General features: G+C 40.6%; 1 protein-coding gene and 1 pseudogene across 6 annotated transcripts in view; one reads left to right on the forward strand and one right to left on the reverse strand.

Moving 5' to 3' along the window:
• Grik1 (glutamate ionotropic receptor kainate type subunit 1) overlaps nucleotides 1-27,150 on the forward strand; it is a 383,311-nt gene that overhangs the window by 247,008 nt on the left and 109,153 nt on the right. For all 6 annotated transcript variants that reach the window (XM_032900471.1, XM_032900473.1, XM_032900472.1 and 3 more), the window contains exon 4: nucleotides 8,922-9,103. In XM_032900471.1, the coding sequence (XP_032756362.1) occupies nucleotides 8,922-9,103 (182 nt within the window). The remainder of the gene's footprint in view (nucleotides 1-8,921; nucleotides 9,104-27,150) is intronic.
• Nucleotides 14,586-15,498, reverse strand: LOC116899023 (annotated as a pseudogene).

A 27,150-nucleotide genomic window follows, 5' to 3' on the forward strand; every position in this document is an offset into this window, starting at 1 on the left:
TGGGTACTAGAGACCCCTAGAAGAATTAGTGCTCTGTGTGAAATGAAAAGTCATTGGAGAATATACTGAAGAGAATCAAATCAACAACATATTAATGGAGGTTGTTGTATTGATAAAGCATTCTTTTAGGTGACAGTGGTCAGGACAAATGTAGGAGCCAGATTGCTCCTACAGAAACCAAGCCAGGAAATGGAGGTGCTAGCATTGGAGTGAGAGGGCATCAAGCACCGGGAGCACATTAGAGGCTGAACAAACCAACAATCTTAGTCTAGATGCAGTGCCCATTTGCATGTTTCTCCTGGATGCCCCCTTCGCTGGCTCCCTTTACAGTGTAGTGTGGGGTGTGTTTGAGTGACGGATCAAAGAGTGAGAAGTCTTTGAGAAAGCCCTGTAAGCAGCATCGTGGATATTCCCCAACTTGTCAGTTTCTCCTGCTTTGACAGCTTTCTTATGCTGTTTTACGTGCACATCAGTATTTTTGTGCCAGCATGACACTGACTTTGAAGTATAAAACTCTGAGAAACTCAAGACACTTCAGATTGCAGACATTTGCCTCAATGGACTAACACAACAGGAACTGGGTGAACTCCCGTAGCTCTCCTGAAGTAGCAAAGTTTGGCTGGCATTTCAGTCGAGTCATATGTCAGGGAAAACATATTGCATTCCTTTGACATGAGACGAGTGCCGTATGGTAAGCTTATTTTTAAATTTTTAAGACAGGAAATCTATGATCTGTCTTGGGAACTATTAATGCCATGGTAAAGGTAAGGCATGCTATAACTTCTCATATCTGTGGGTTAAAAAAAATTCTACAATGATAATAATATCTTGAGGCTGTAGAGGTTGGAAGATGGGGAGGTGAGTAAAAGTCTCTTCAGCTTTGACATGAACCAAAGGACAGAGTTGCTATCGTCTGAGCTATAAAGGTTGTGTGCAGCTAACCTGTAGGAAGACAGATGGATATTGCCCTACTTTCCTGTCTGATGCTGTGACTGAATTTCCTGACCAAAAGCAACTTAGTGAAGGAAAAGGGGAAAGATTTATTTAGCTTCCAGTTCCAGGTTACAGTCCATACCACTTCATTATTTGTGGGAGGCCAAGGCAGGAAGTCAAACAGCTGTTCCCATTCCTACTAAAGAGAAGAGAGGAGGGAGATAGGGAGGGAAGGAGAGGGGGGAAGAAGGGAAGGAGAAGGAAGGAGAGAGAAAGAGAGGAAGGGAGAGAGAGGGAGAGAGAGAAAGGAAGGGAAGGAGAGAGAGGGGAGGGAGTGAGAGAGAGGAGGGAGGGAGCAATGAATGCATGTGTGTTCCCTGTGTCCTTCACTCTTATGCAAATCGGGACCCAGCCCATGTGATGACACTTCCATACTCAGGCTAGGTTTTCCCATTTCCAGTAACCATCAAGACAATCCCCTAAAGACATGCCACAGGCCATCCTCTTCTAGATGATTCCTTAACTGAGATTCTCCTTCGGGTGGTTTTAGGTTGTGGCGCATCGACATTGGAAACTGACCATCATGGATATTAAGTACTTGGTCATAGATGTACGAAATTTGAATTTTAGACCCACATAGACATCGAGCAGAGTTATGAACAGGAGGGTCTGTATTTAAGGAAAGTAGTCTGGGATTTATATGCAAATGTGAATGCGAAGCACTGAATCCTTAAGGCAATAAGTCTCTGACAGGCAACCCGGCCCTGGACTCATGGCACAGGACTCCTGAGAGGTTGCTCTTTATTCCTTTGTTTGTTAGGTTATGATTTCATCATTTTCAGAGTCCGCCACAGTCACATGTGATGCCCACCAGCCTGCAGTAGTCACTAGTCATTTCATCACACATGGTCTTAAAGTTTTACAGCAAGTTATGTTAAATCACTGTGGCAGTTTGAATGAGAGTGGCCCCCATAGACCCATTTACTTGAAGGCTTAGTCCTCAGTTGATGAAATGTTGGGAGATAATTAGTATATTTGACTTTGTCAGAGGAGGTGTATTCCTGTTGAATTCCTGTTGGAGGAGGAATGGCACCGTGAGTGGGCTTTAAGATTTCAGACCCCCAGAAGACTCATCCCTCCCTTTCCCTCTTCTTCTCCCTCTCCTTCTTCCTCTCCCTCTTCCCCTCTCCCTCCCCCTCCTCTCCCTCTCTCTCTGCCTACTGCCTCCAGATCAGAATGTAGCTCTCAGCTACTTTTCCAGGCCACATTTGACACCATGATGCCCACCATGATGATAACAGATAATAGATTGACTCACTCAAACTGTAAGAAACTCCCAATTAAATGCTTTCTTTTATAAGAGTTGGTCAACAGAACAATGAGCGAACCTATCAATATACAAAGTAACAGGCTTTATGTCATTCCCACGCATGCTTTCTTTTTGTTGACCATCCTCTGCTGAATCCCAGCTCCATGGTCCTCTGTTGGCTTTATGCCTTTAAATCCTGGTATTCTTTCCCCTTTCATGTCACAGGCAAATCTTTATATTTTAAATTATTTTTATTTACTATCTGTCTGTATCTCTTCTGACTCTCTCTGTGTCTCTGACTCTGTCTCTGTGTCTCTTTGTCTCTGTGTCTCTGTGTCTCTGTCTCTCTGTCTCTCCGTCTCTCTGTCTCTCTCTGTCTCTATCTCTCTTTCTCTGTCTATCTCTCTGTCTGTCTGTCTCTCTCTCTCTTTCTCTCTCTGTCTATGTCTCTCTCTGTGTGTCTGTCTGTCTGTCTCTCTCTCTCTCAATTTCTCTCTCTCTCTCTCTGTGTGTGTGTGTGTGTGTGTGTGTGTGTGTGTGTGTGTGTGTGTGTGTGTGCGTGCGTGTGTTTCTAGAGATTGGGGTTTGGGTGGTAAGACTTGCAGAGCAAGTACTACTTCCAGCTGAGCCGTTCACCCAACCTCAGGATACATATATATTCCCCACTGTCCTTGAAAGGCTCCTCTCTGCTTCTCCCAGGCTTCTTTCTAGTTTATGGAGCATTGACCACACTCACTCCACATGAATACACCCATGTAAAGACCAGAAAGTTGGATTTGCATATGAGACAGGATGTACAACATTGATGTCTGGGTTTGGGTTATTTCAGTTAGTGTAATATTTCCAGTCCCTTTCTTCTCCCTGAAAACTTCATAGTTTCATTATTCTTAGTGCCTGAATCAAATCCCAGTGTATACATATACATTCAACAAGGCTGAATTTGAAATGAGATTAACATACAAAGAGAAGTCAGAGACTGAAAAGAATAAATCCTCAAATAAACTATGGAGAAATACAAGCACAAAAAGAAAAGTGACTAAATTCTTGAATGCCAACATGTCACATACCTTTGGAAATCCTAGCTAAATCATGTAATGTCTCAACCATCCTGTGAGCAAGTGAAATACTGCTTTTAGGACTGTATTCAAAGGATACTTAAGTACTTTTAATGTCCAGTAAATTCCTTCACATTTCCAGGTAGGATATCAGTAGAAACGAAGGGGATTCTGCACAGTCAGCATCATGAAATGAACAGTGACTCGTTCTTTTGCTGTGCATAATGTAGCCCATTGTGTTGTTAGAACAACACTGCTGCAATCACCCTTACTGTATGCCTGCCCGTGATTCCCACTGAAGGATTAGAGGGAAAGAGAGTAGGTCCTCCCTACCATGACCTACCAAGGCAAAAATTTACACTTCTTTTTTTCCCTTGACTTAAAACTTTCATATACCCGACTCCAGCAACCTGTCCAGAACTCCACAAAATTTTAGAATTTTGCTCAGGAAACCGATCTTTAGGTATTGCATGCCAGTGGCATTGCTTTTAGCTACCATACAGAATATGCTGAATCAGCATATATCACTGGCGTTTACTGCAATATAGTGAATCTAAAACTATTCGGGTTAAGTTCCCCCGTGAGTTTCTTTGTGATCAAGAGACACACATTTTCTTTAGAGATGCCTCCAACTTACCTATTTGTTGCTGTTGTTGTAATTTTGAAAAATTACAGTCTGAAGATTTGCACTAAGACATGCTACACTTCCCAAGGTACTTCCTATCTCTCTTTGCCATTTCTTAGCTCTGACTTCTCCTTCCCTCTGGAAAATTCCCAATGCCCTTAAGAATCCCATTAGACGTGAGTATATTAATGTACACACACATTTGTGAAATGCCATTTTGCATGTTTCATCCTCAAATGAGGACAAAATTAATATTTAAAATGTAAGATCTGATCCTCGGGTCTCAGTGGTTTATTACACTCCTTTGCACAGCGTCAAACCCAACCTGTACGGTTTAATGAACAGGGAATTGGATAAGACTCAAGCAAACGGAGTTACTTTCCTTTTGAACTGAGACTCATTAAACAGAGTGAAAGCTACCCAGGAGTAGATTGGACTGAATGAGAGAATCTCTCCAAGTGAGAGGTTTCCAGCGACAGTGTGAGGGGACCCCTGCATCAGGTAGACTAGGGCTCTGACCTTTAAAGTCTCTTCCAATTCCCGGCATCTGTGACATTCTCAGGGTTGATCTAGGCAATTAACCTCCCTGAGCCTCACTTTCCTGTCTGTGAGAAAATTTCCACACCTGTACACTTCCAAAGTGTATTCTAGGTTTAGTGAGCTATTTATGAGGCTCGTGGCCTCCAGTATAAGAGGGGCAATGTAAATAGAGTGAGAGATCTGTTATTCTTTTAGGACACAGAGCGTTTTTACACATCACTGCAAAGAGAAGCCACTTACTTTCCTCCCCATACGCTCTACCTTATGCCACAGCTCCTTAATATATGCAGATCAGCATTTTTTTTCTGCGTCATATTTAAGCACACAGAGAAGATACTATGTGTTTAGAACTGGCCATGTAGACATTTTTTTTAATGTTGTTATCTGCATACACAGCCTAGCTCACATTCATGTGAAACCAACTGCTTTTTCTCTAAAGCACTTTCACAGTTGTAGATTTCTAATGCCTGGGGTGGGGACAGGAGGAGGCACTCCGGTATTACCTCATAGCCACGAGTTCTGTCTTCGGACACAAAGGAACATCTCAAGAGGTTCTCTCCCACATTCTCATCCAGACGCAGCAGCCATTTCTAACTGACCAAATTCATTTTAGTCTTCTCCCATTCTTTCAACCTAGAAATAGCACCAAGTGGGACAGAGTGGTGCCCTCCAATAAGCTTCACCTGAGAAGCTGAGACAGAAAGATCCGAAGCTCTGGGTCATCCAAGGCTCTACAGCACAGTACAATTTATCTCCCAGTTTCAAGGTATAGAGATCAAAGCTTCGGGTTCAATCTCCAGCCAGATGAAAGAGTGTAAGATAAAACCTATTGTGTCTATAGAAACACTGGAAAGAACCTTGTAGATATCCTGACATTTCGCTCTCTAGTGCATTATTGTGCCTGCTTCAGAAGTAGACTTCCTACATTATGGCCACACTACAATCCATCAGACGTGGGACACTTAGCCGTGATACAATACTGTCAAGCAAGCACATGCATAGATAACTCTCTTCCCCTAATTGCCCCAGCAGCATTCGTTGTATTTTGTTGTGACATCTCTTTGGTCTCCTTTGATCCTAAACCTTCCTTTCTCATCCGTGACATTGACCTTTATGGAGAATCAAGATGAGATTAGAGTTTTATCTGCCACTCCCTTGCATCTGCCTGGTTCACCCCTGATCTATGTTTCCATCAAAAATGCCTCTACCTCACTGGCTAGAAAACCATCAAATCCCAATGCTGCATGTGCCATCAGCACAGAATCTTGGCTGGGTTAGGTCACTTGATCAGGGCAGACATCTGAATAAGGAGGTTTGAAAGCTGCTCTTAAATCAATTTCCTTTCCCTAAAGTCGTTACCTATCTAACAAATTTTTTTTAACTAGTCATTACAGTGAGATGCTAAATGATTGATGGATGGTTGCAAAATGCAAATATGAAGGAAAACTTTCAGTAAATTTTCTCTACTGTGAACTGAGAAAAATCTGCGTCATTTGCTCATCAAAGCAGAAAGACTTGGCCAGCTATCGCTCTGGGAAGATGGGTGCAAAGTCACTGCCCTTCTCACATCTGTAATCTTTAACCTCTGTGTATGACTCCTTCCCCCAAAGCCAGCACGCCTACAGACCTGGGGAGGAGTTTCTCATTTACAAGCTTAGTGACAAGCTTTTCACAAAAAGAAAAATATCCCAATTAGAAACTGACTGTCTGTGCTAACCTGCTGCTCTTCCTCCTCTCTTGGCATGAAAATCTTTCTTTTCCAAACCTATTGAGAAAATAGATGTTTACTGCATGCCAAGACAAGGTAAGATGATTTTCAGCTGGCCTGATACTTCCTTCCTCTGTTTCCTAACACTCTGCATGCTGACACAGTAGGTCAGTTGGTTGGGCCATCCACCCTGTTGGTTGTTATGAAATACAAAAGTCCAGCAGGGTCTCTGACTTCAGGAAAAGAGGTCTCTGACTTCAGGAATCGAGCCCTCTTGAGAATGAGAAAGCCGACTTGGCTTTAAGGCCTGAGCCTGCTACAGAATTGTCACCTCTAGCAAGTTATTCTGGCTTGGCGTAGGCACAGGCAGCTCTTTTGAAATCAGGTGACAACTAATATTCCATTTTCCTACTGATACTTCCCAGTATGAAAACCTCCTTAGAGCTTTAAAGGCCTTGAAACGGAATGTGTTTGTCTTGCAGAGTTTAGCATAGGCTTGGGATCTAATGAACAGCCCAGAATCATTTTATCTTGAATGTGAACGAATGAAGTGGTGCCTATCAACTTTAACTGCCAACAGGGTCCTGCAAGGAAGATGTACTTCAGGGCTGGCATTCCATTCAGCAAAGAACAAAGGAGGAGTTCCTTGAAGCATGTGAAATGTACTTTATTTAAAGGCCACACTGAGCTCTCCTAGGTAGCTACGCTCATGTTTTCAAAAGGACAAAAAGGAAGAAAGAAAAAACCATTGTGGCAGCAGAGCATGAAACAGGAAGAAAGGGAGAGAGGAAAATCAGCCCCTGGCTCTGCTTTTCCTGCTCATCAAACTGTTTTAAGCTTCTGTGTTCCCTCAGTACTGTTAATCTGTATTTATAAGTCAGGGCAGAGACACGGAGAGATGGAGCATTAGACTCACAAATAGTTTTAATCTATGGTCCCTGCTAGCTATCCTTATAGGCCCGGATAAGTTATTTAATTGCTCTGGGCCTTGGTGTCTGTGTCTGAAATAATAAACATGATAACTTGCTTCATAGCGCTGTTATGAGGTTTAACTAAAGAAACAAACATGTGACTCCTCCGTTCCTCTCCCCCACCCCCACCTAATTCTTGGCACTTGGCCATGGTTCAGGAAAAGACATCTAATATGTTATAAGAAAATAGGAGTGTTTCCATTTTGGTTCTTGACAGAATTGAAGACAGTGAGGGTCTAGGAAGACCACTGCTCTAATTTTCATTTCTATGAAAAGGAAGGGGTGCTTGGAGAGCATGCTCACTCCTAACAGGGCTCTACAACAATCTCCCTCTACTCACCTCAATTTAACTCTGAAAACAGTGTCATGATAAACTGGCCACACTTCAGAATCAAACCTCGTTTCTGATGCAGGAAGCCTTTCCAATGTAAGCTGAAATAAATGGAAGTACTGAGCAGGGAGGTAATAAAAAAAAAAAATAACAGGGAACGGCGCAAATGTCTCACGTCTAGAATCCATGTGGCATCCTGTATCATGCATAGCACAATTTCCATACAATTTCCATCTGAACACTCATAAAGTTTAATATTCTCTCTTGATTACTTCTGGTTAACAAATCCTGAAGGCACCCAACTGCATACTTTTTTAAAAGTCAATTTTCCAGCGAGAGAGGAGACCTTGGGAGAGAGAGGCAACATCACGCCATCTAGCAAACAGCCGTTAATATCAGGGTTCTGAGATGGAGGCCTTTCTGTGGTTGTCCACCTTTCCCAGTGATGAAGTTCTATTAGAGAAAAGTGCAGCTCATCCCAACCTGTGGTAAAGCGAAGATTGCATCAATTTAGGCCACTGTGTGCACTTTGTTACAAGTACCAGCAGTTACATTTTACATCACATTTCTGCTTTTACTATCACACACACCAAAAATCTATAATACATTTTAATCAAATAAAGAACAAACCAACAAGTTTTCAAACATACTAGCAAGAGATATAATGAGCCTTTCATAAATAGTTTCTTGGGCCAGCACCAAAATATTAAACAAAGCAAGCCAACTAATTAGCTGATAAACAATACGATACAAATAAATATTTGATAATAAGTGCACACAAGTTAGCAACCCCAAGAAACCCCTTGTATTCACTGAGCTTTTTAAAGATAGCAGGTGTTGGGAACAGAGCGATGGATTGGCACTTAAGAGAAGAGTGTTTCCTGCTCTGGCAGAGGACAGAGTTCAGTTGTCAGCCTTGACATCAGTCAGCACACAACTGCCAGAAACTCCAGACCCAGGGGATCTGACGCCTTCTTCTGACCATTGCTGGCACTGGTCCACATTGTATGTGTGTATGTGTGCACAGCCACACCCATAGTCACAGGAATACAACTTGTTAAAATACGTTTCTAGAAATGGTAAGAGGTGCTGTCTCACTGAGCACCTCTAGAAACTTCAAGCAGGCTTTTGTTTATTGAAGTTTCTTAGTCACAGACTTTATATGCTTAAGACTTGTAGTATTGGCCAGAAGGTAGAGAGGACAACTTCATGCTAAAAAAAAAAAATTCAAATGCACTTGGAAACATTGTGCTTCCAAGTCACACACATCCACAAATGGAAAATACCACTGCAATCTCCCAGAGCAGGAACAATGACAAATAGGAAGTCAATAGTGTAACCTTTAGGTTGGTGGCTGCCTGATACATGGTGGGAATGATCTGCCTTTGACTGTAAATGGCAACAAACAACGCGGATCCATCCTGTGCATGATTGCATGTCATTTTCCAGGTCTAATTCGTCTGCAAGAGCTCATCAAAGCTCCCTCCAGATACAACATTAAAATCAAAATCCGCCAGCTTCCCCCTGGGAATAAAGACGCCAAACCTCTGCTCAAGGAGATGAAGAAAAGCAAAGAGTTCTATGTGATATTTGATTGTTCGCACGAAACAGCTGCGGAAATTCTTAAGCAGGTAAGAGGTTTGGGGAGGGAGTAAAAAGATAGGGAAATACATTTCATCTTTCTTTCTAAAATGTCGTTTGGTCTTTATTTTCATTTGGTGCAGCCTGGCACAGATACCACAGTACACAGTGGGCCAAAGATGACTTTTCAGACCCCTCTTAAGGACCCAATGATATGGTTAGTCCAGAGTCGACTGGGCTGTATGTGTAGTGCTTTGTATATGCATTTGTTTGCGTGGAGGAAAGGGTAGCATTCTCTAGGTGAGGGAAAGATCTGCATCTTTTACCTTCTCAAAAGGTCAAGCCACATTTCACGCCTGCAACGCCTGACTTATATAGCAAGACCTCTTTGGCCTAGGCTGCCAGATTCTAACAGAGAAGGGCACAGAGCAATCTCAGCCCAGAGAAGATACTTCTCTAATTACGGACAATAAGCTGCTTTGCCTTCAACTCCAGAGAATGTGTGTAGAGACAGGCAATGACAAAATCTTTCCCAGATGAAAGATATCAGTAATATTCATAAATAATAACAAAGCAGTAACAATTGAGTTCCCATGTGCTTTGTTCTAACACTGAAGAAAGAAAATTTAGAACCTGTGAACAATAAAGCACTGATCCTAAACCCTCACTGCAATGTGACTTTAGTTCCCAGGGAACTATGGCAACAGCTTGAGAGATTTGGGACAGTCGTACTTTAGGTACTACAGAGCTATAGTCAAGGTTGTGGACTTTGGCTAGTACTACATCAAGAAAGTATATAGGTGCATCCTGAAATACTAATCAGAAGTTTCAAATAGAATCAGTAATAAAAAAATCAAAGAATTAAATCAGGAGGAAAGTCAGGGGAAAAAATACATGTAACCTTTATTCTTAAATAAATATGTCCTATAAGCCAATGTTGTGTCAATATTTTTAAACATTGAACCCTATATAAATTGTGCACCATGGTGAAAATCCCCAGAGGTTATTAATGGATCTCAGTTTCATGAGTGCTCCATCTAACTTCCAGTAAATGAGTGCTGAACCACTAGAAAGCTGTCTCCCAGTACAGTCATGCATGCTGGGTCTCCATGGTTTTATGGCCATCCTTGGGGAACACTTCAGCTACCAAGTTCTACATTAGAGCTATGATTGCACCAGAAGTACATACTCAAGAAAGCCAACCATTTGTCTGTATTATCCACTGCATCATTGTACTAAACGATTCTACTCAGAACTGCCTACACCATGGATACAGGTTGAGTGTGTTGCTCTCAGTTTTGTGTGTTGTAAGCTTGGCCCTCTGTGTGGTGTGTTTGAAGTAATGTAAACTTTAAGAAATGGAATCCAGTGCAACAAGATTGGGTAATTGGGGTGCTGCCCTCGGGAAGGATTCATATAGTTCTTCTGGAACTGTGCTTAGTTCCTTTCCAAATGCGAGCTATATGAAGCAGAACAACAATGACTTTGGCTTCCTTGCCTTCTTCTCTCATCATGTGCCCCTGCGTTGTGATGATACCTTCTAAGAAGCCTTTGCCGACTTCAAACAGATGGAGCTGCCCTATGATTGGCTTCTGACTCCAAATTTGTGCACTAAATAAATCTCTTTTCATTGAAGATACCTAGGCATAGACATTTATTGTGGCAACAGAAAGCAAAGTAATAAAATCACAGAACATATAGAAGCTCATGGTGAACTCACCAAGTTATTGCGAAAGGCAAAGGGAGTCTCACTCCCATTGCTTCCTGCCCCTTCATTAGATTTGCCTCTCTAATTATGTAGAATTTCTGTAACTCACTTCTGGTCAGTAACTCATTAATAGACTCTTAGATATTATAATAAGAGCTCTTCAGTAAAAAAAAAAAACTGTGTTGTAAAGGTATTGATGACTGAAGAACTTTAATGGTAAATAAATACAGCCATCAGTCTTATCTTAAGGCTCCATTGACACATCTTATCACTGGTGATTAAAGTATTCAATGGATGTAGATCAAAACAGAAAATAAAAATCTGGATTTTAAGTTCAGGTCTGAAGATGCAGAGGTGCAAAGAAGCAAGCCTTCCCAGGAGCCCCTTACAGCCAGGCCTGGGGACTTGGGTTATGTTCAGGAGAATGATTTTCTAATGTGATTTGTGTGGCGTACCATCTGACTCACACAACTAGCCATACATTTCCCAAAAGACAGGTCTGGAATAAACAGAAAAGGACTACGGAGAATTCTGGTTGTGATACTCTTCTTCCTTTCTTAATACATGTAATGATAAAGCTTAATGATCCTTTCTCAGAGTAATTGTTTCTAATGGATTATGGATTCTCTCTATATTCTACTTTCATACATTAGCTATTGACTACTATTTCTCCTACCTCCCCCCCCAGTATCCCCACCACCTCCCCTTTTCCCAGATCCACTGTTCCTCCATTTCCCATCAAAAGAAGTGCAGGCCTCCCAAGGACATCAACCAAACATCTAGAACCTATTGTATTGAATACTCAGGGATGGCTATTCTGGTAAAATAATACCAAACCGATCTGTGTGGTTCTCTTTAAGTGACTCTATTTGACTTGTAAAGAGCAAGACAGGTACCTTCTCCCAGGGAGGGGAGGACTTGGGAGTTTAGATGCTGATTCTGGTTGAATCACGAAAGGGAATAAAAAGGAATGAAGGATGCTCAGGCTCGTGTCCTTGACTCTAGACGCTGATTCTGGTGCCCGGCTTTGCACACTCAAATAACTTTCACTCTGAGGTGAGCGTGGCAGACTTACTTAAGAATGGGAGAAGCTGAAACTCTGCTAGGTAAATAGACTCATACACGTGGCTCCCGACTCTGTTTTTCCAGGCTACTACATAGTCTCTGCAGGCAGACAGATGGATGTCAGAGGCTATGAAGTCACATTATCAGGGCTGACTCTCTTTTGCAATGAACAGCCATTCTTTTTTTTTAATGATCTAACTTGTTTAAATGTAGTCTGCTATAAAAACAAAGACTTCCTTCCTAATGGTACACTTGGCCTTACCAATGTTAACGACTAGTTAATGTTTGTGTTACACCTAGCACATCATTAGATTCTGCTGACCAGTAAGAGCTTCTCTGACATGGTTAATACCCAAATCATGAATCATGGAACTTTTACTCAGTGCACACACTCACAATCTACTGCAAACTGAAATACTGATCTATAATATCTAACTGAATTATTGAATCCATTTCAAGATTAGCAAAAATACACATTTCTTTAACATATGTCCACCCCTGTATTACACTGTAAGAGAAATATTGTTCAGTGCACTCCCTAAGAAATAAACTTCTTTATAGCATTTCGAGATCTATATCTATATCTATATCTATATCTATATCGAGAGAGAGAGAGAGAGAGAGAGAGAGAGAGAGAGAGAGAGAGAGAGAGAGAGAGATCCAAACAAGGTAAGGACACACAGGTACTACAGGCTCTCCTGATGGGAAGGTACCAGCCATTCTTAAGCAAGTTGCTAAAATTTTCTAGGAAAAATACATACACTTGCTTATTTAATATGAAGTCGGTATTAATAACATTCCCCTTCAGTGTTTGAAAATCACCACTGAGAACTCTCTCCTAGGTAAATCTGACGTCCTCTCTCTGTTCCCATCACTGTCCTACTCTTCCCTCCCCTTCGCCAAATCTTGTTAACACCAAATGTGTTAATACTTCTTATGAAAAAGGGAGTTAAATGCAGGTATTTGACATTTAGCTGAAAGTTAAAGTAAAAATCTAGAAGAGTCTATAGTTATTATTGGGCATGCTAATCACTGAGCAGAGTGATTATTTCTATTCATATTGAACAAGCACTATATGATGAGAATCTGAAAAGTTATTTTCCCAAAATTAGATCGAAATTCAAATGTCAAGACTTGATTAGACTAGAAAAGAGCACAGCCTTCTCATAAACATACTGTCTTGGCAAATTTCTGTAGTCGCAGTTTCCCCCCAACAACTGACAGGCTATCTGGGTTCCTCTTCAAAAACTGCCACCCCAACTTATTCATTAATCACTTTCCAGAAAGTGTCTTGATGTTTGAGAGCATGCTGGTTTCTTTTTCTTCTGTCTACTGTGTCCCTTCCTTACTCCTCTGTCCCAAAGTCCTACTCCTCCCCAATGATCATTACACATATACACCTGTGACTCTCCCCTACCCCTGGAGATGTCACCTAATATTAGTTCATGAGGATAATTGAAGCAAAGAGAATGAATGGGGGAATGGAAGCGCTGTGAGTCCATAAAGTAAATGACAATACCAGGACCTGCTGCAAGGAGTAAGATCAACTTTACTTGGAATGATTCGAGGCTTATGTAATTTGGGGACAGAGGGTAGGAACATCCAGGATGGGCAAAGTTCACTGGCTGATGGCCTAGGGGACACAAATGCCTCATTAGCATGGGGAAGCATTTCAGAAATCTCAGATACTAGCTAAACATGTTCTTACCAGGAGAGAGGGCGATGATCTTGTAATCTAACTAAGGCTACACAGCACTCCTCAGGTAAAGGCATGCATTGGGTTTTGAATTCCCCACACAAGGTCAGAGAAGGAGTTCTGCTAATGAAGGGAGGTCCTTCCATTCTGCTCTGAGCCCCAGAAAGCGATATCTGGTCAATGATGGACTTTGATCTTAATTAGCAGAGTTTTCCCACATTCACCTTTTCTCATGGAGTTATTCTTTGAGGAAGTGCCAGACAGGGAATGAGTTTCTGTGATGGAAAGAAGGGTAGGAAGACTTTATGTGTAGAACTCACACAGAGCCTCATTGCAGATTGGAGTCTAAGCAACCATCTCATGTTTTTTAAGAGAATTAAATCATTTATTGGGTGCACATGGATGATACACAAACTTCATTCCCATCTGTTATTTTATCTGATACCATTATTCAATTTTGATATTGCATAGGGTGTGCCAACAACCATTTTATAACCAAATGTGACCTTGCTTGGATGACCCTTTCAATGATGAAGCTCACTAAGTTACAACAGTAACTGGCAGTTTAGCAATACCAAAGTTTTTGACAACAATGGCTTCTCTACCCAAGCAACCATAAGTAAATTCCAAATAGAACTTGGCACTGCCCTGAAGGAATTCTAACTTCACACTGTTGGGAAAGTTTACCAAGATGGCTTCAGAGTAGACTAATTTTACACAGCACATTTTTAAAAAAAGACACATTTATTCAGCGTCACCATCAGACTTTTACATTTGGCAATCAAAAGCATGGATGAAAAAGATCTACAGTAAAACCCTTTGTTGAGATGCTTTATACTTCCCACAGGTCAGAAACTGAGGTAACCTGTTATACAATTAGTCACAGACAAAGTCCTGGAGTTTTTGCCCACACACATGAGTATTGTCTAAAACAAGTCTTCTTTGTAGCAGCTAGGCACTGCCACCGTGTGCTTGGCTGAGTTCACAAATCTGTTGTAACCTGTAGCTTCCCTGTCACTTCTCTGGCTCTCCTCTCCTGCTAAGCTTTCTTTCCTGGCTGTAATTAGAACCTCCTGTCACTGTCATAGCTACTGCTGCTGCTGGAACCTCCATAGCCACCTTGGTTTCCTGGTTTAGCACAGTGCTGGCCTCTGCCACCATAAGGCCAGAGCTCCTGCCTCCAAAGTTTCCTCCTTCCATCGGTCTCAAATTTGAAGACTGGTTGTTGTAATTGCCAAAATGTAGCTTCCACCACCTCCAAAATCACTTCCATGATTACCAAATCCATTATAGCCATCCCTACTGCCCCAGTATAACCACCATTACCATGGCTGCCACCAAAGTCACCAAAACCACTGAGGTTCCCTTGTCAACCAAAATTGTCATTGCCACCAAAAACGCCTCCACAACCACCACCAAAGTTTCTGGAACCACTTTGACCTTTCTGGCTGGATGAAGCACTAGCCATCTCTTACTTTGACAGAGCCTTTCTTACTTCACAGTTGTGGCCATTCACAGTATGCTATTTCTGAATAACAATCTTTTCCACAGAGTCATGGTCATCAAACGTGACAAATACAAAGCCTCTCTTTTTTTCTACTAACTCTGTCAGTCATAATTTCAATCACTTCAACTCTCCCATACTGCTCAAAATAATCTCATAGGTGATGTTCCTCAGTGGCTTCTTTAATAGCACCAACAAAGATCTTCCTCACAGTTGAGTAGGTACCCAGTCTGTGAGAATCTGCTCTTGACACAGCTCTCTTAGGTTCCACAGCTCTTCTATCCACCTTGTGTGGTCTTGCATTCATGGCAGCAACCACTTCCTCCACAATGGCGTATGTGACAAACTCAAAGCCCCTGGATCTCTTGGTGTTTGGATCTCTCATTACCACACAGTTGGTGAGTGTTCCCCATTGCTCAAAATGGCTCCTCAGAGTCTCATCAATTCTTTCGAAGCTCAGCCCTCCGATGACGAGCCTTCAGCGATGCATCCTCAGCAGTGCCAAAGAGCCTCAACCATCTCATTTAATGGCCCTAGTGCCTTGGCAGAATTAATAATATTTTTCTATTCCAATTGAAAACTGAAGTTCAGAAATAATAATTTCATCTACAACACACATACATATACAATATGCATATATAATACATAATTGTATAATAGAGTTATATGTAACTTATTGTTATTATAATGTATCAATACAATATCTACAATACACACACACACACACACACACACACACACACACACACAGACTTGATAGATGAAAACCTGCATCTCTTTCTAACTTTTCTGTAAGGATGCAGTCTCTAGTGATCTACACACTCACGGGAGAAGGGTATGGGGCCTTATCAGATAGTGATCTTGATCACTCTGTATCTCTTATTACACAATAAGCACCAGAGGGACAGGGCCTTTTCTCTTTTTACTTAAACCCTCAGTACCTACTACACTGTGTCACAAAGCCAATGTCTTGTGCAACTGTTAAATGGGAAGTTCACCACCAGACACTGTGTTAGAAACAATCTCCACAGTTACCTTCCTACTGCCCACCTGCAGTGCAACAGTCCTGTGAGGGAGGCAGTTCACTGGTAGAGTGCTTAGCTAGCATGCATGGGACTCTAAGTTTAACCTTTTGCATTGGTACAGGGGAAAAAAAGAGTGCATTGTATGCGAAGAATGCTGGACTTCCAACTCTGCCAAGGCACATTTGAGCCAGTCATTCTTCATGGACTCAGTTTCCTCAAAAGGCAGACTTCATTCTGTCCCAAGAGTAAGAAATAAGAATGGCTGTGAACCTATGGCTCTACTGCAGAAAACCTAGCTCAGCACTTTGAAGAGGGTCCAATTTGCTTTTAACTCTTATGAGAGAAGCGAGCAAAGGAGTTTCTTTCTGCAGCCCTAGGGGGCTGCATGGCCATGACTTTCAGATGAGAAGGAAGACCTGCTGGGGCTCTATTCAGCAGGAAAGCTTCAGTGGGCTTCAGCTAGCATCTTCAGCTGAAAAGCTGTCACAGGTAATCTTGAGCCTCTATTTCCAACTCAGGCAACCTTTACATAAGTGCTTCAGTGAGGTCTTTCCCCCACAGGGCTTGTTGCAACACATAAATCATTAAGGTATAATTGAACCCTAAAATATTTAGAATGAAAATATTTTATAAAATTTTATTGCATTTTCCCCTTTCTGTTCACGTTCAATTAGCATAAAAGCACAGTCACCCAGAAAATGTATTTTTTTAAATGCTTGGCTTCTTTGCTAAGGAGTGTGGTGGCAATGCTGATTAATCAAATGATTCTGTGCATTGACTTTTGCCTTGTATGCATCATGCCCACAGGAGGTTATGAGGGCAAACTTGTGATTAGACAAGGTTCATGCCATCCCTCTGTCTCTCAGGACTGAAAACATCACTGCACACAGCCAATGCTGTGAGGATGCAAACCTGTGTCTTCTAAATGATATCATAGTCTACCTTGTTTTAATATCAGACACACAGGGTAGGTACGAAACCATAAGGACTACTGTTGCTGAATACCTGTTGTATGCAAGGACCATGTTGAATGTACTTAATGTACCATTGTTTTGTTATAAGAACACTCTAAAGAAGGAATGGTGAGTAGGAGGAGGAGGAGGAAGAGGAAGATGAAAATTCTCTGTGCAGAAAAAAATAAATGATCGCTCAGAGAGATTATGCAGCTTGGCTAACATCACAAAGCCACAAGCAGTGTGATGGCATTTGAAAGTTATCTAACAGTTTAAACAAACAACAAATCTAGTTTGTCTCCATTGCATACAAGATGCCAACTGATTATCAAAGTAATCAAATCTACAGTACATGGTGCGTCAGCCTCTACTTATATACAATTGTTTCATTTGATTATCAGATACCCAAGTATCTTTAGAGAAAATCCCTTATATATAGATAGCCCCATGACCAAGGAGAGAATGTGAGAAAGACCATAGAAAAAGTCATTCTGTGTTTCAGCAGCTTTGGAACTTAAAGGTGTTAAAGATGCAACAGCAGAAACAATAGCATCACAACCATAAATCTCTGCTTGTCCTCAGAGGGCTAAGGGAGAGCCTGAAAACAAGGTCACAAAAAGCCCAGCCAGTGCCTACAGAGTGGTCTGAAACCATGGATTCACTTTGTGAAATAGGAAGGGGGACTCTATGTAGAAACCAGGTCAGTAAGTAGAAGCTTAGGCAATCTATTTGGGGCTCCCAGATAAATGAATAAATAACTCCTATGTATTTGGTGTTTCTTATTTTCACACATGTACTATTCATTTGACTAGAATTTCTTTTTATCTGCTTCTAATATCCTCACACTACAAGTGAAAGAGAGGGCAGAGCTAAAACTCAGGCCAGGGCCTGATACCCTCGTTGCCTACGTTGTTAACAGTCTTCTATCCCCAAGGATAAAGTCTACTGGCTCCACTCCAGCTTCATCACCTCACCTACAAGTAGGATTACTGAATTCTAAGCTGACTACACATGTGTTCAGCTTAGAGCGTCCATATTTTCTCATGCTCTCGTATTCTCTCACCAATGTTAAGATAAAAAAGAATTTTCACACTGTCTTGTACTTAGTAGAACAACTAAGAAATGGGGAATTAATTAAGCAATATATTATCTTTTAAGTTCCTCAATTCCTTTGATGGTCTTTGAGCCAGCTAATTGATAAGTTCATTACTGTGAATAAATTTTGACGACATAATCATGATGTATCTCAATTTACACTAACTGGACGATAATTTGTAGTGTATTATACAATTATTATGGCAGTACATTCTCATTCTAATTATGTTTCTCTCAGGCTGATATTAAAGTGTGTTTACAGCCCCTGAGCATATAGTTAGTTTTAGTTATAAGGAACAGTTCACAGATATGAATGTGCTATCTAAATTATACAAGAATTAATTGACCTTCCTGGATAGCCAACAATTTACTGAAAATGTACTCCATTCACCCACATTCACATTATACAGGATGCACATTTCAATATTCTCCAAATCCTCCAAAAAGTATCTTTAGAAGAAAACAGAAATGTGTTTCTACTTGAAATAGGAAGCAATAAAAATGCTATAGATGTATTTCTATGTATACTCCTCAGAAATGTGTTGATGCTTCATTCCAGCCCATTCAAAATATGGCTTTAATACAAGATAAGAATGTGCTCTGGTGTTTGAGGTATATATATTTTAGAAAGAATCATGCAAATTGTAGCTGTGTATATTGAGTCATATCTTAACACTTCAGTAGGAATTGTGAACCTCAGTTTACATTGTAGAGATATGCCATTCCTGAGTGTGCCTTTCTCTGAGTGTAAAGGGCAACATACCATCTCTCCAGTTTTCAAATGAAGCATCGCGGCTAAATAAGGGGGAAATTATGTTGCTATTCAAAACACATCTGCTTCTTCAACACTCTACAAGTGAAAGTTTTTACCAAAAAGTCCTCTCTTAAAACTTCCCCACAACTGTTAACTAAACTCTCTGTCATCTGGCTTATCCTGTGACATATAACTTTATTTCTAGTCAGTTAGCCCTTTCAGAGTGCCTTCTAAGCACCCAATAGTACACTGTGATAGGAGAGGAGTAAGGTACCCTTATAAACACCAGCCTAATAAATAAGCTCATCACCTAGTAGAGGAGCAGAAGAGTTGTTACTTTATACATGAGAGGCAACTTTACATGCCTCGCATCATGCCGAAAACCACTAAATCTGGCAGGACAAACAGTGTGCTAGGCTGGTACCAATACACAAAACATTCCACCTGCTGGAGATTATCATCATACCAAGAGGGACTCCATGCTTCTTCATCCTGAAGTTGTGTCTCCGCATCACTCCTTATAGGATGGCAGCGAGCCATCCTCCCCTCAGTGTGACCTCCCCTCAGTGTGACAAACTAGGTCTTTGTATCCGATGAAGACAGAACCAGATCTTTCTGTCTCAGGAAGGTAAAGCTGGGTCTTTACAATAAATGAAGGCCTTCCTATAAAACATAGTTCAAAATGAAGCTCTAACCAGGTCTTCATATCTGATAAATGTCGGGTTGAGTCTTTAAATTTAAGGAAAACGGAGCTAAATCTTCATATCTGATGAATATTAATCCAGGTGTTCATATCTCATGAAGGTCAAGCCAGATCTCCATGTCTCATGAAGTTAAAACCATGTTTTATACCTCATGAAGCCAGGTCTTCATATCTGATTAAAGCTAAATCAAGTTTTCATATATAGTGAAGTTCAAAGTGAAGGTAAGACTATGTCTTCACATCTGATGACTGTGGTGAGTATTATTAAATTTCCACTCTGGACATAATACTTTGTAGCTTCTTTTTCAACCTTCCTCCAACCAACCATTTTATCTTTCTACCTCTTTTCTTGGTGACAAAAAAAAAAATTCCATCATGCAAGCTGGACCTCTGAAAGTTCACTTGTCTCGTTACTTTTCAATTGCCAAATAAGGGAGACTCACCCCTCTATGTCTCAGATTCTGTCTCTTTTCTCTAATCATCTTGCTGTCTTTGTTCTGAACTGACATCACTAAAACAAATCTGCTTTTGTTTCCCTCTCACTTACATGCAGTCTCAAAACACTGTTCATTTTAAGTAAAACATCTGACTTTTCATGTTTGAAACACTGCTCTTACCTAAGGCATCACCTTAATAGAAGAAGACATAAGACTTCACATAGAATACATACCCTTGTCTATCTTGGCCTACTACATAACAGCATCAAGCACTCAGACATATCTATATTAATCAACTCAAATGTTCATGTTAGAGAAAAATCAGCTACAACTTTTTTCAAAGAATAATTACTTACTGCAGTGGGTCACAGGACCCATGATCTCTTACATGCTAAGTAGATTGTTTTACCATTGACCTAAATGACAACTAACCTTCCTTAATGAAAGATGCATACTCTAAGAGATTAAATAACTTCTCAGATATCACCAAAAGTCTTCAAAACCGCACATAAGAAGACTGAAGCTAACTTAGTCTAACGTCTAAATAACTGTTTGAGCCCAAATCAGTATCTATCTGAATGTCTTCAAAAGGTAAAGTATCACCTCCTAGGGCCTGAGACTTCACCAAAGCCCAAAGAAGGAGCTCCTACGATCTAGACTAGAAACTTCTCAGTATCTATGGGAAACTCAAGGGGCTCTAGTCCTTAAGACTAAACTCCAACCCCTGTGTGTCTAGCTTTGCTCTAACTAAACACTCATGTGATTCTATTTGGGTTCCCAGAACACTCCACAAACGGATTGCGTGAAAATGATGGCATTTTCTAACTATGTTTTCTATGACCAATGCCTGAACTAAAATTCTGAGTCCCAACTGCAACACATATGAACTTAAACACTATGACTATGCCATTATCTTCAAGTTCTCGTCCTCTACATATGAATGGGCACTTATAGAACTCACCAAATGGTAGTGATGTTTCTGTATCTTAGAAACAAGGTTAAAATAAGAAAGAAGTTAGGTAACATAGATCAGTGGTCTCAGCATTAGAATGGGTATCACCGGCAGAATATGTAATGATTATGCATGCCCACACTGGAGCAGATACATCAGTATATTTAAAGATGCAACTTCACAAATGGTACTTTTTTATTACTATATTTTTATTATTGAAAACAATTTTAAATATAAATGTATTTTGGCCATATTCCTCCTTCCCCAAGTCCTTTCAGATCTTCCTCCCTATCCACCCAACTTATAAGTTGTTTCTCAAAATCAAACAAAACCAAATACAATAATTAACCCCCACCATGCCCGAACCGTAATTAAATAAAAGCACAAAAAAAATTCATTATATGTTGGTCAACTATTCCTGAACATGGGACCTTCTCTGATGTGGTTGATATATCCAGTGTCACTATATTGGAGGAAACTTATTTTCTGATCATCACTCACCCAGCAGGAATAAATCACAGTTCAGTTGTTAACCTTTACCCTAGCACCACTGGTACTTTTGAAGTTCCTTTCATCTTCTAAATGTTCCAGCCTACTAAGCACATTACTAGGCTATGGATATTTTAGAGATCACTATTGAATGTCAATTCTCTGTCTTTTGTTTGAAAGGTTGTCTTTAGATGAATTTGAAGTCTAGTTTTTATTACCACCTCTATGCAAAGTACCTATCACAGGCTTTCAGATTCGTGACATCCTCTCAAAGCTCCAGTCCCTTGTCTTTGCCAGATTGCCTGTTTCACTCCACCATCCATCACCTTCTCTCCCTGCTCTGTTCTCAACCATCTGCACCCCTGAACAGCACAATCTCATCTTCTGAGCACCCTGGTGAAGTAGTCTACCTCTTCTAGAATATTCTCTAAAGCTAACTGAAACATCACCTGTTTCCACTCCATTTATTAAATAATTAGCATCAGCTTCTCCTTGGAACACATCACTAGAGACAAGTTTAAGAAAATGTTAATACCCAGAGAAACCCCCAAGTAGTGCAGTGAATCATTTGAGGGATGTCTTTTCCTTTTCTTTGATTTATCTTGGAAGCAGGAAGAATCTGGGTTGAGTTTGTAAATGGTAAAATGACGTCAAATGGAAGCCAATATCTCTGGGATCCTTTTGAGTTCAGTGTGTTTTTTTGGCACTTACACACCATTAGCATTTGCATGTAAAGGGAAGGGATGAAAAAATTAGAAATGTACCAACTTCAAATGGGAAATTTATTTTTCTCTTTGATGAACGTATTTGATGCTCTCCCACCAGAAGCTGTGAGTTCTCATCTCACTGTAATCAAGGAGAGATTAGAAGAAGGCAGTTGCTTTCTGTTTTTACTGTAACACGCAAGGTACTTTAAATAGTATAAGTCTCTTAACAGTTCTGGAGGTTGAAGCAGGCTGCTTTCTTCTTAAAGGCAGAGACAGGACAGGGCAGGTGGTTTTCATCATCCAACCTTTCCCCCACATCTTGCTTTGAAGCCCCACAGCACATCTCACTTTCATCCTAGAGCACTCTTGCTTCCAGCCTATCAAGTTACCTGTGTCCACACAGATAATTCAGAGTGACTACTTCAGCTCTAAATCCAACATCCCATAATATCTATAGTCTCTCTTGACATACGAATGGGCATATGAAAATGGGATCAAGTCGGGGTGTGGACACGTGTAGGAAACATCAGTCTATGTCAGAAGAAAATGGAATTCTTCCTAACCTCGGGCGCTTTGGGACCTACTGCTATCTGCTCTATAATTCACTGTCCTTTAGGAATGTAACCTGATTCAATGTGGCAAAAATACTGACAACAAAAAATGTATCAAAACGTTAGCTTATACTTCAGTTATTCCATTAATGACAGACAGTACAGCCCATGAACCTTAAGAACCATTGCATCTAGAGGACTGTATGGATGGGAGTGTAAGTGTCACAGAAGAAGGGAGGCACCCTGGAGCTCAAATTCTTATCTTAAAATTGGTCCTCTGATCCTCGATGCTATCCCACCGTTTCTGAAGATTTTTTTTATTTTTCTGTCTGGGGTAAAGTCCTTGCTTCAGCTTCAGTGCGTGTTGCACATTTGGAAGTTATTCATTTAAAATTATTGACTAGAAACCGTTTCATGATGGCTGGAACTTCATCCTTCTATTGAGAAAACTATAAAAGTAGCAATATACCTCAGTTTAGTCAATATAACCTTCTAGGACACGCATTTTTTGAGGAAGAAGCAGTACTAAAAAGTCCTATAAATATTACAAAACCCCTCAAAATAGTGCAGGAGACCTGCAGGCTCCATTTTAGGGCTTTGCCACCGCAGTCACAGCATAATGGCCATTATTTGTGATGCGTTGATTGTCCTTAATAATGGATGTTGGGAATGCACACAGAGTATCTGCGATTGCTGCCTCTGTAGCAAGGCACTGCTTTCTGAGAGAAGAGCAGAGTGAAGATCAGGGTTCCTTAGATCTCAGAGATGCTATTGGGATGCATGGCTCCTTCTGTCTCACAAGATGACTCTGCAGCCACCACCAGCCTTCGACCCCTATAATTAGGTCCTCTCCATTGAAATGTCAATTAGATCTTAGAAAACACGTGATCATATGGACTGTGTGCTGCTCAGTGTACTCAGTGGCCATTCATCAAATCCCGAGAGCTCATCTTTGTCAAGGACAACAGAGCTACACCAGTGCTACTCTATAGAAGGTTGCCAACAGTTGCAGAAGTCTCACAAGGCAGCTGGCCCAGTGTGATATCGCCATTGTTAATGAACAGTAGCTGTGTTGCAGAGAATACTGGTATTAGTGGAATCATTAGAAATGTCCTTTTAGGATCCAGAGGTCATTGAGCTTTTGTTCTGCCATATGTCGATCAATTCTAGCTACAAATAAAGAAAGGCATAAATTGTTCTCCAGAAACAATGGTATAGCCATGCAGCCTTTCTTAGCTCAGTACCATGACATAGAGAGAGCTTCCCAAGAGATATACACCATCCTTCCTCCTTTTGGATTATGGGACCAAGAAAGATGCAGTGTCCTAAGGTTGCAGATCTTGACTCTTTTGCTATTAGTCTCTTTCCAGTTCTTAAAATTGATCCTTAAAACAGAATATGACTTACTATGCAAAGTATGAAAATGAAGTTGGTCCAAAGACTTCCTGTTCCACTGCCACAACTCCACTTGACTGGAACAGTCGACCACCATTCTTTAGGGGAAAAAGTAAGGTATCCAGCTTGTCCTAACCATGATTATTTATTTACAGATGTTTATTTTATAAAGAATTGGAGCAGGCCAGAAAGATACATGTGTTTCTAACTGACTTCTAATGCAGAGTCCATGATTTAGGACTTAACCTTGCTAGAGATCAAAACAAACTTATGAACAGGATCACTTCCGTAACTCCTGGTGTTTATGAAAGAAGAAAAAGGAGCTTATTCTGAAAAACAAAAGCTTCTCCCAATGCTGACAACCATGCAATTAATGTGCTAGAGTTAGAGAGGTGGCAAATGTCCTTATCTTTCCTATCTTATTGCCTAGATCTAGTAGATGCCCTCATGTAGGCACAAGGGTCAGAAAATACAAGCCTATTATAAGCCCAAACAGTCAATAACCAGAATGAATGGCTTCTAACGTCATCCTCTCCTCATTCCACCTCCTGTCCCATATAGCTCACGCTAGCCCTAACTTTAAAATCTACTGCCCGAGCTTCCTCAATGCTTCCGTATTTCACTGAATTCTTAGTTCTCTCCATGTCAATGATATATCAAAAGCTCCTTGATAATAATTCTGATAGGGGAAATAGTATTAGAAGACCGTATCAGTGTCAGCAACTATGGAGAATAAATAGTATAACTGCATATGACACAACTGATACAGCATTGTTTGTGACATAATGTTCTGTGCCAGCAATGATTTAAACAGAAGCTAAACTTGTACTTAGCAGTGATAACTTGGTGAAACATACACGTTGGCTTTAAATGCAAGCAGAACTATTTCATTCAAGTCTAACTTAGTAGAGCAAGTGCCACTTAACAGTTCGGCAGACAAACGGCATCAAATTCTGAGAAGGCGCTCATCAGGAAATTTAGTTCTGGGAAGAACCATTAGAAAACTCTCCATGTCGTGATTATAGTTTTTATTTTTAAAACTGACATTTATCCCGACGTGACACTTTTCTGAATCCCTTCCTGACTTTAGCTGAAGTGCCAAGGCCCAAAGCAAACACCATGGAGTGAATACGGTTCCTTTGTTTATAAGGAACAACTAAGAGTCCTCTCAGAAGACCGGACTCTGTACCCGAACCAGCCTACAGGCCACTGTGAAGGACCTTGGTTTAAAAAGCACCACTCTTGGAGCATCCATTTTTCATCTCTTGGAGCTTGTCATTTTTCATCTTGAAGGCGTTCTTTCATGTGATTCTGGAATATTGACAGGCTTATGATCACTGGCTCTGCACTTGTTTTATAATTTCTAGGAATATCAGGACAAAGGCAGAGAGATATGTATCCACACGTCTAGATAGAAAAGAGAGCGGAGAACTTTGTGGTACAACAAACACCAAGTAGCCCTGGAGGACCCAATTGTCCCTTTTGCAATCAGAGCAGCCTGCCGGCAGCGACTCCCACCATTGTTACACCTCACGGTGTAACACACGGCAAATTGACTAACACATGGCAAATGAGTATTTGCCTCCAGGAGCTATAAAAACAATAATAAAATAATGACTTCGATGATTGTTTTTCTTTTTAAGAAGTGTTCACGTTCACAGCAGGGGATCAAAAGCCTCTACAAAGTTTCAAAAAAGAAAAATTTGTCAAACTGAAAGCTGTAAATTCAGGTGGAGTTGTATTTCAGTTTCAGTTCCAGAAATAATATTTTAAACTCAGTATCCAGTGTCACATCTTAACATGAAATTTGCACAGTTCCTTTTACGTTATCTAATAACCAAAATGAGCAATTGGATTCCTGCCTGACCCCGGTAGTACAGTTTTTTATGCTCAAACGATATAAGAAACCTGCTAACAAGACCTCACCATGCGTGGTTCTAAATGTTACTAAAGCAAGCCCAGCTTTAAAGAGTCCTTCTGTGGGTCTGATCTTGTGATCACCACAGGACCAACTCAGATGCTATTAGTTCATAAATCATAGTAAGAGTTTCCCATCATTCATCTTACTTTCAGAGGGTACCATTTCACTAAATAGCCCCCGGTTTCCATGTTAGCAGGGGTGAGTATCTCATGAGTGCCCACAGTGCTGTCTTTAAACACATGCATCATTCCTTATTCCCTTTCATCAGGAATGCCAGTTTGCATATTTTAAGCAGAACATCTGATAACTTGTGTTGCCTTTACCCTACTTCTTGAGTCCATCTCTCTAGTAGTCTGGGTTCTAAACATCTCTGTTCTTCACTGCCAAACTACATGTTTCCTACAGGTCAGCAATGCTCCCACCTTACATACTTTGAGCCAGAATGACTCTATGAGAAGGCTCTAGAAATCCTAACTTCAAAGTTTCCAGATTATGACTTGCATACAGGACTCATAAGAGGTGTCAGGGAAAACTGCTTCAGAAATGTAACTTGTGAACTTTTTATTCATTTCAAAACTGAGAACCATAAGTAGCATACAAATGCCTGCAACAGGGAAGATAATGCCCTGACTTAGGTAATGCAGAGAACCATTTGAAACATTTTTTGGATGCGTTGGGCACAGAAGTAGATTCACTGCTGAATAAGCTACCCTCCTACCACTACTATGTCTCTCTCGTGGCCATCTTCCTCTTTTCCCACAACGTCAAAATGATATATGTACTCTCAGATTTTCTGGAAATATAAATCTTAAAGAAATGACAGAGTTCTAAGAAGCATATTTTCTCTCATCTGTGGAATCTTGAGGTCTAATGGGTATGTATGTGCATGCATTTTCTGTGTGTGTGTGTGTGTGTGTGTGTGTGTGTGTGTGTGTGTGTGTGTGTGGTGTATAAACCAAAAAGAAACAAGTTGGGCAAAAAATAAAGGGCAGTAGGAGGTGGGGAAGAAGAACAAGCACAATAATTTGTATATATGACAATGTCGTAATGATGCTATTTTATATACTAAAATAATAGAAAATAAAGATGTATACAATAAAAAGTGCAACCAAATACACAATAAAATTACAATTATTCCACTA

This window comes from Rattus rattus, chromosome 4 (assembly GCF_011064425.1).
Source record: "Rattus rattus isolate New Zealand chromosome 4, Rrattus_CSIRO_v1, whole genome shotgun sequence".
Lineage (NCBI taxonomy): Eukaryota > Metazoa > Chordata > Mammalia > Rodentia > Muridae > Rattus > Rattus rattus.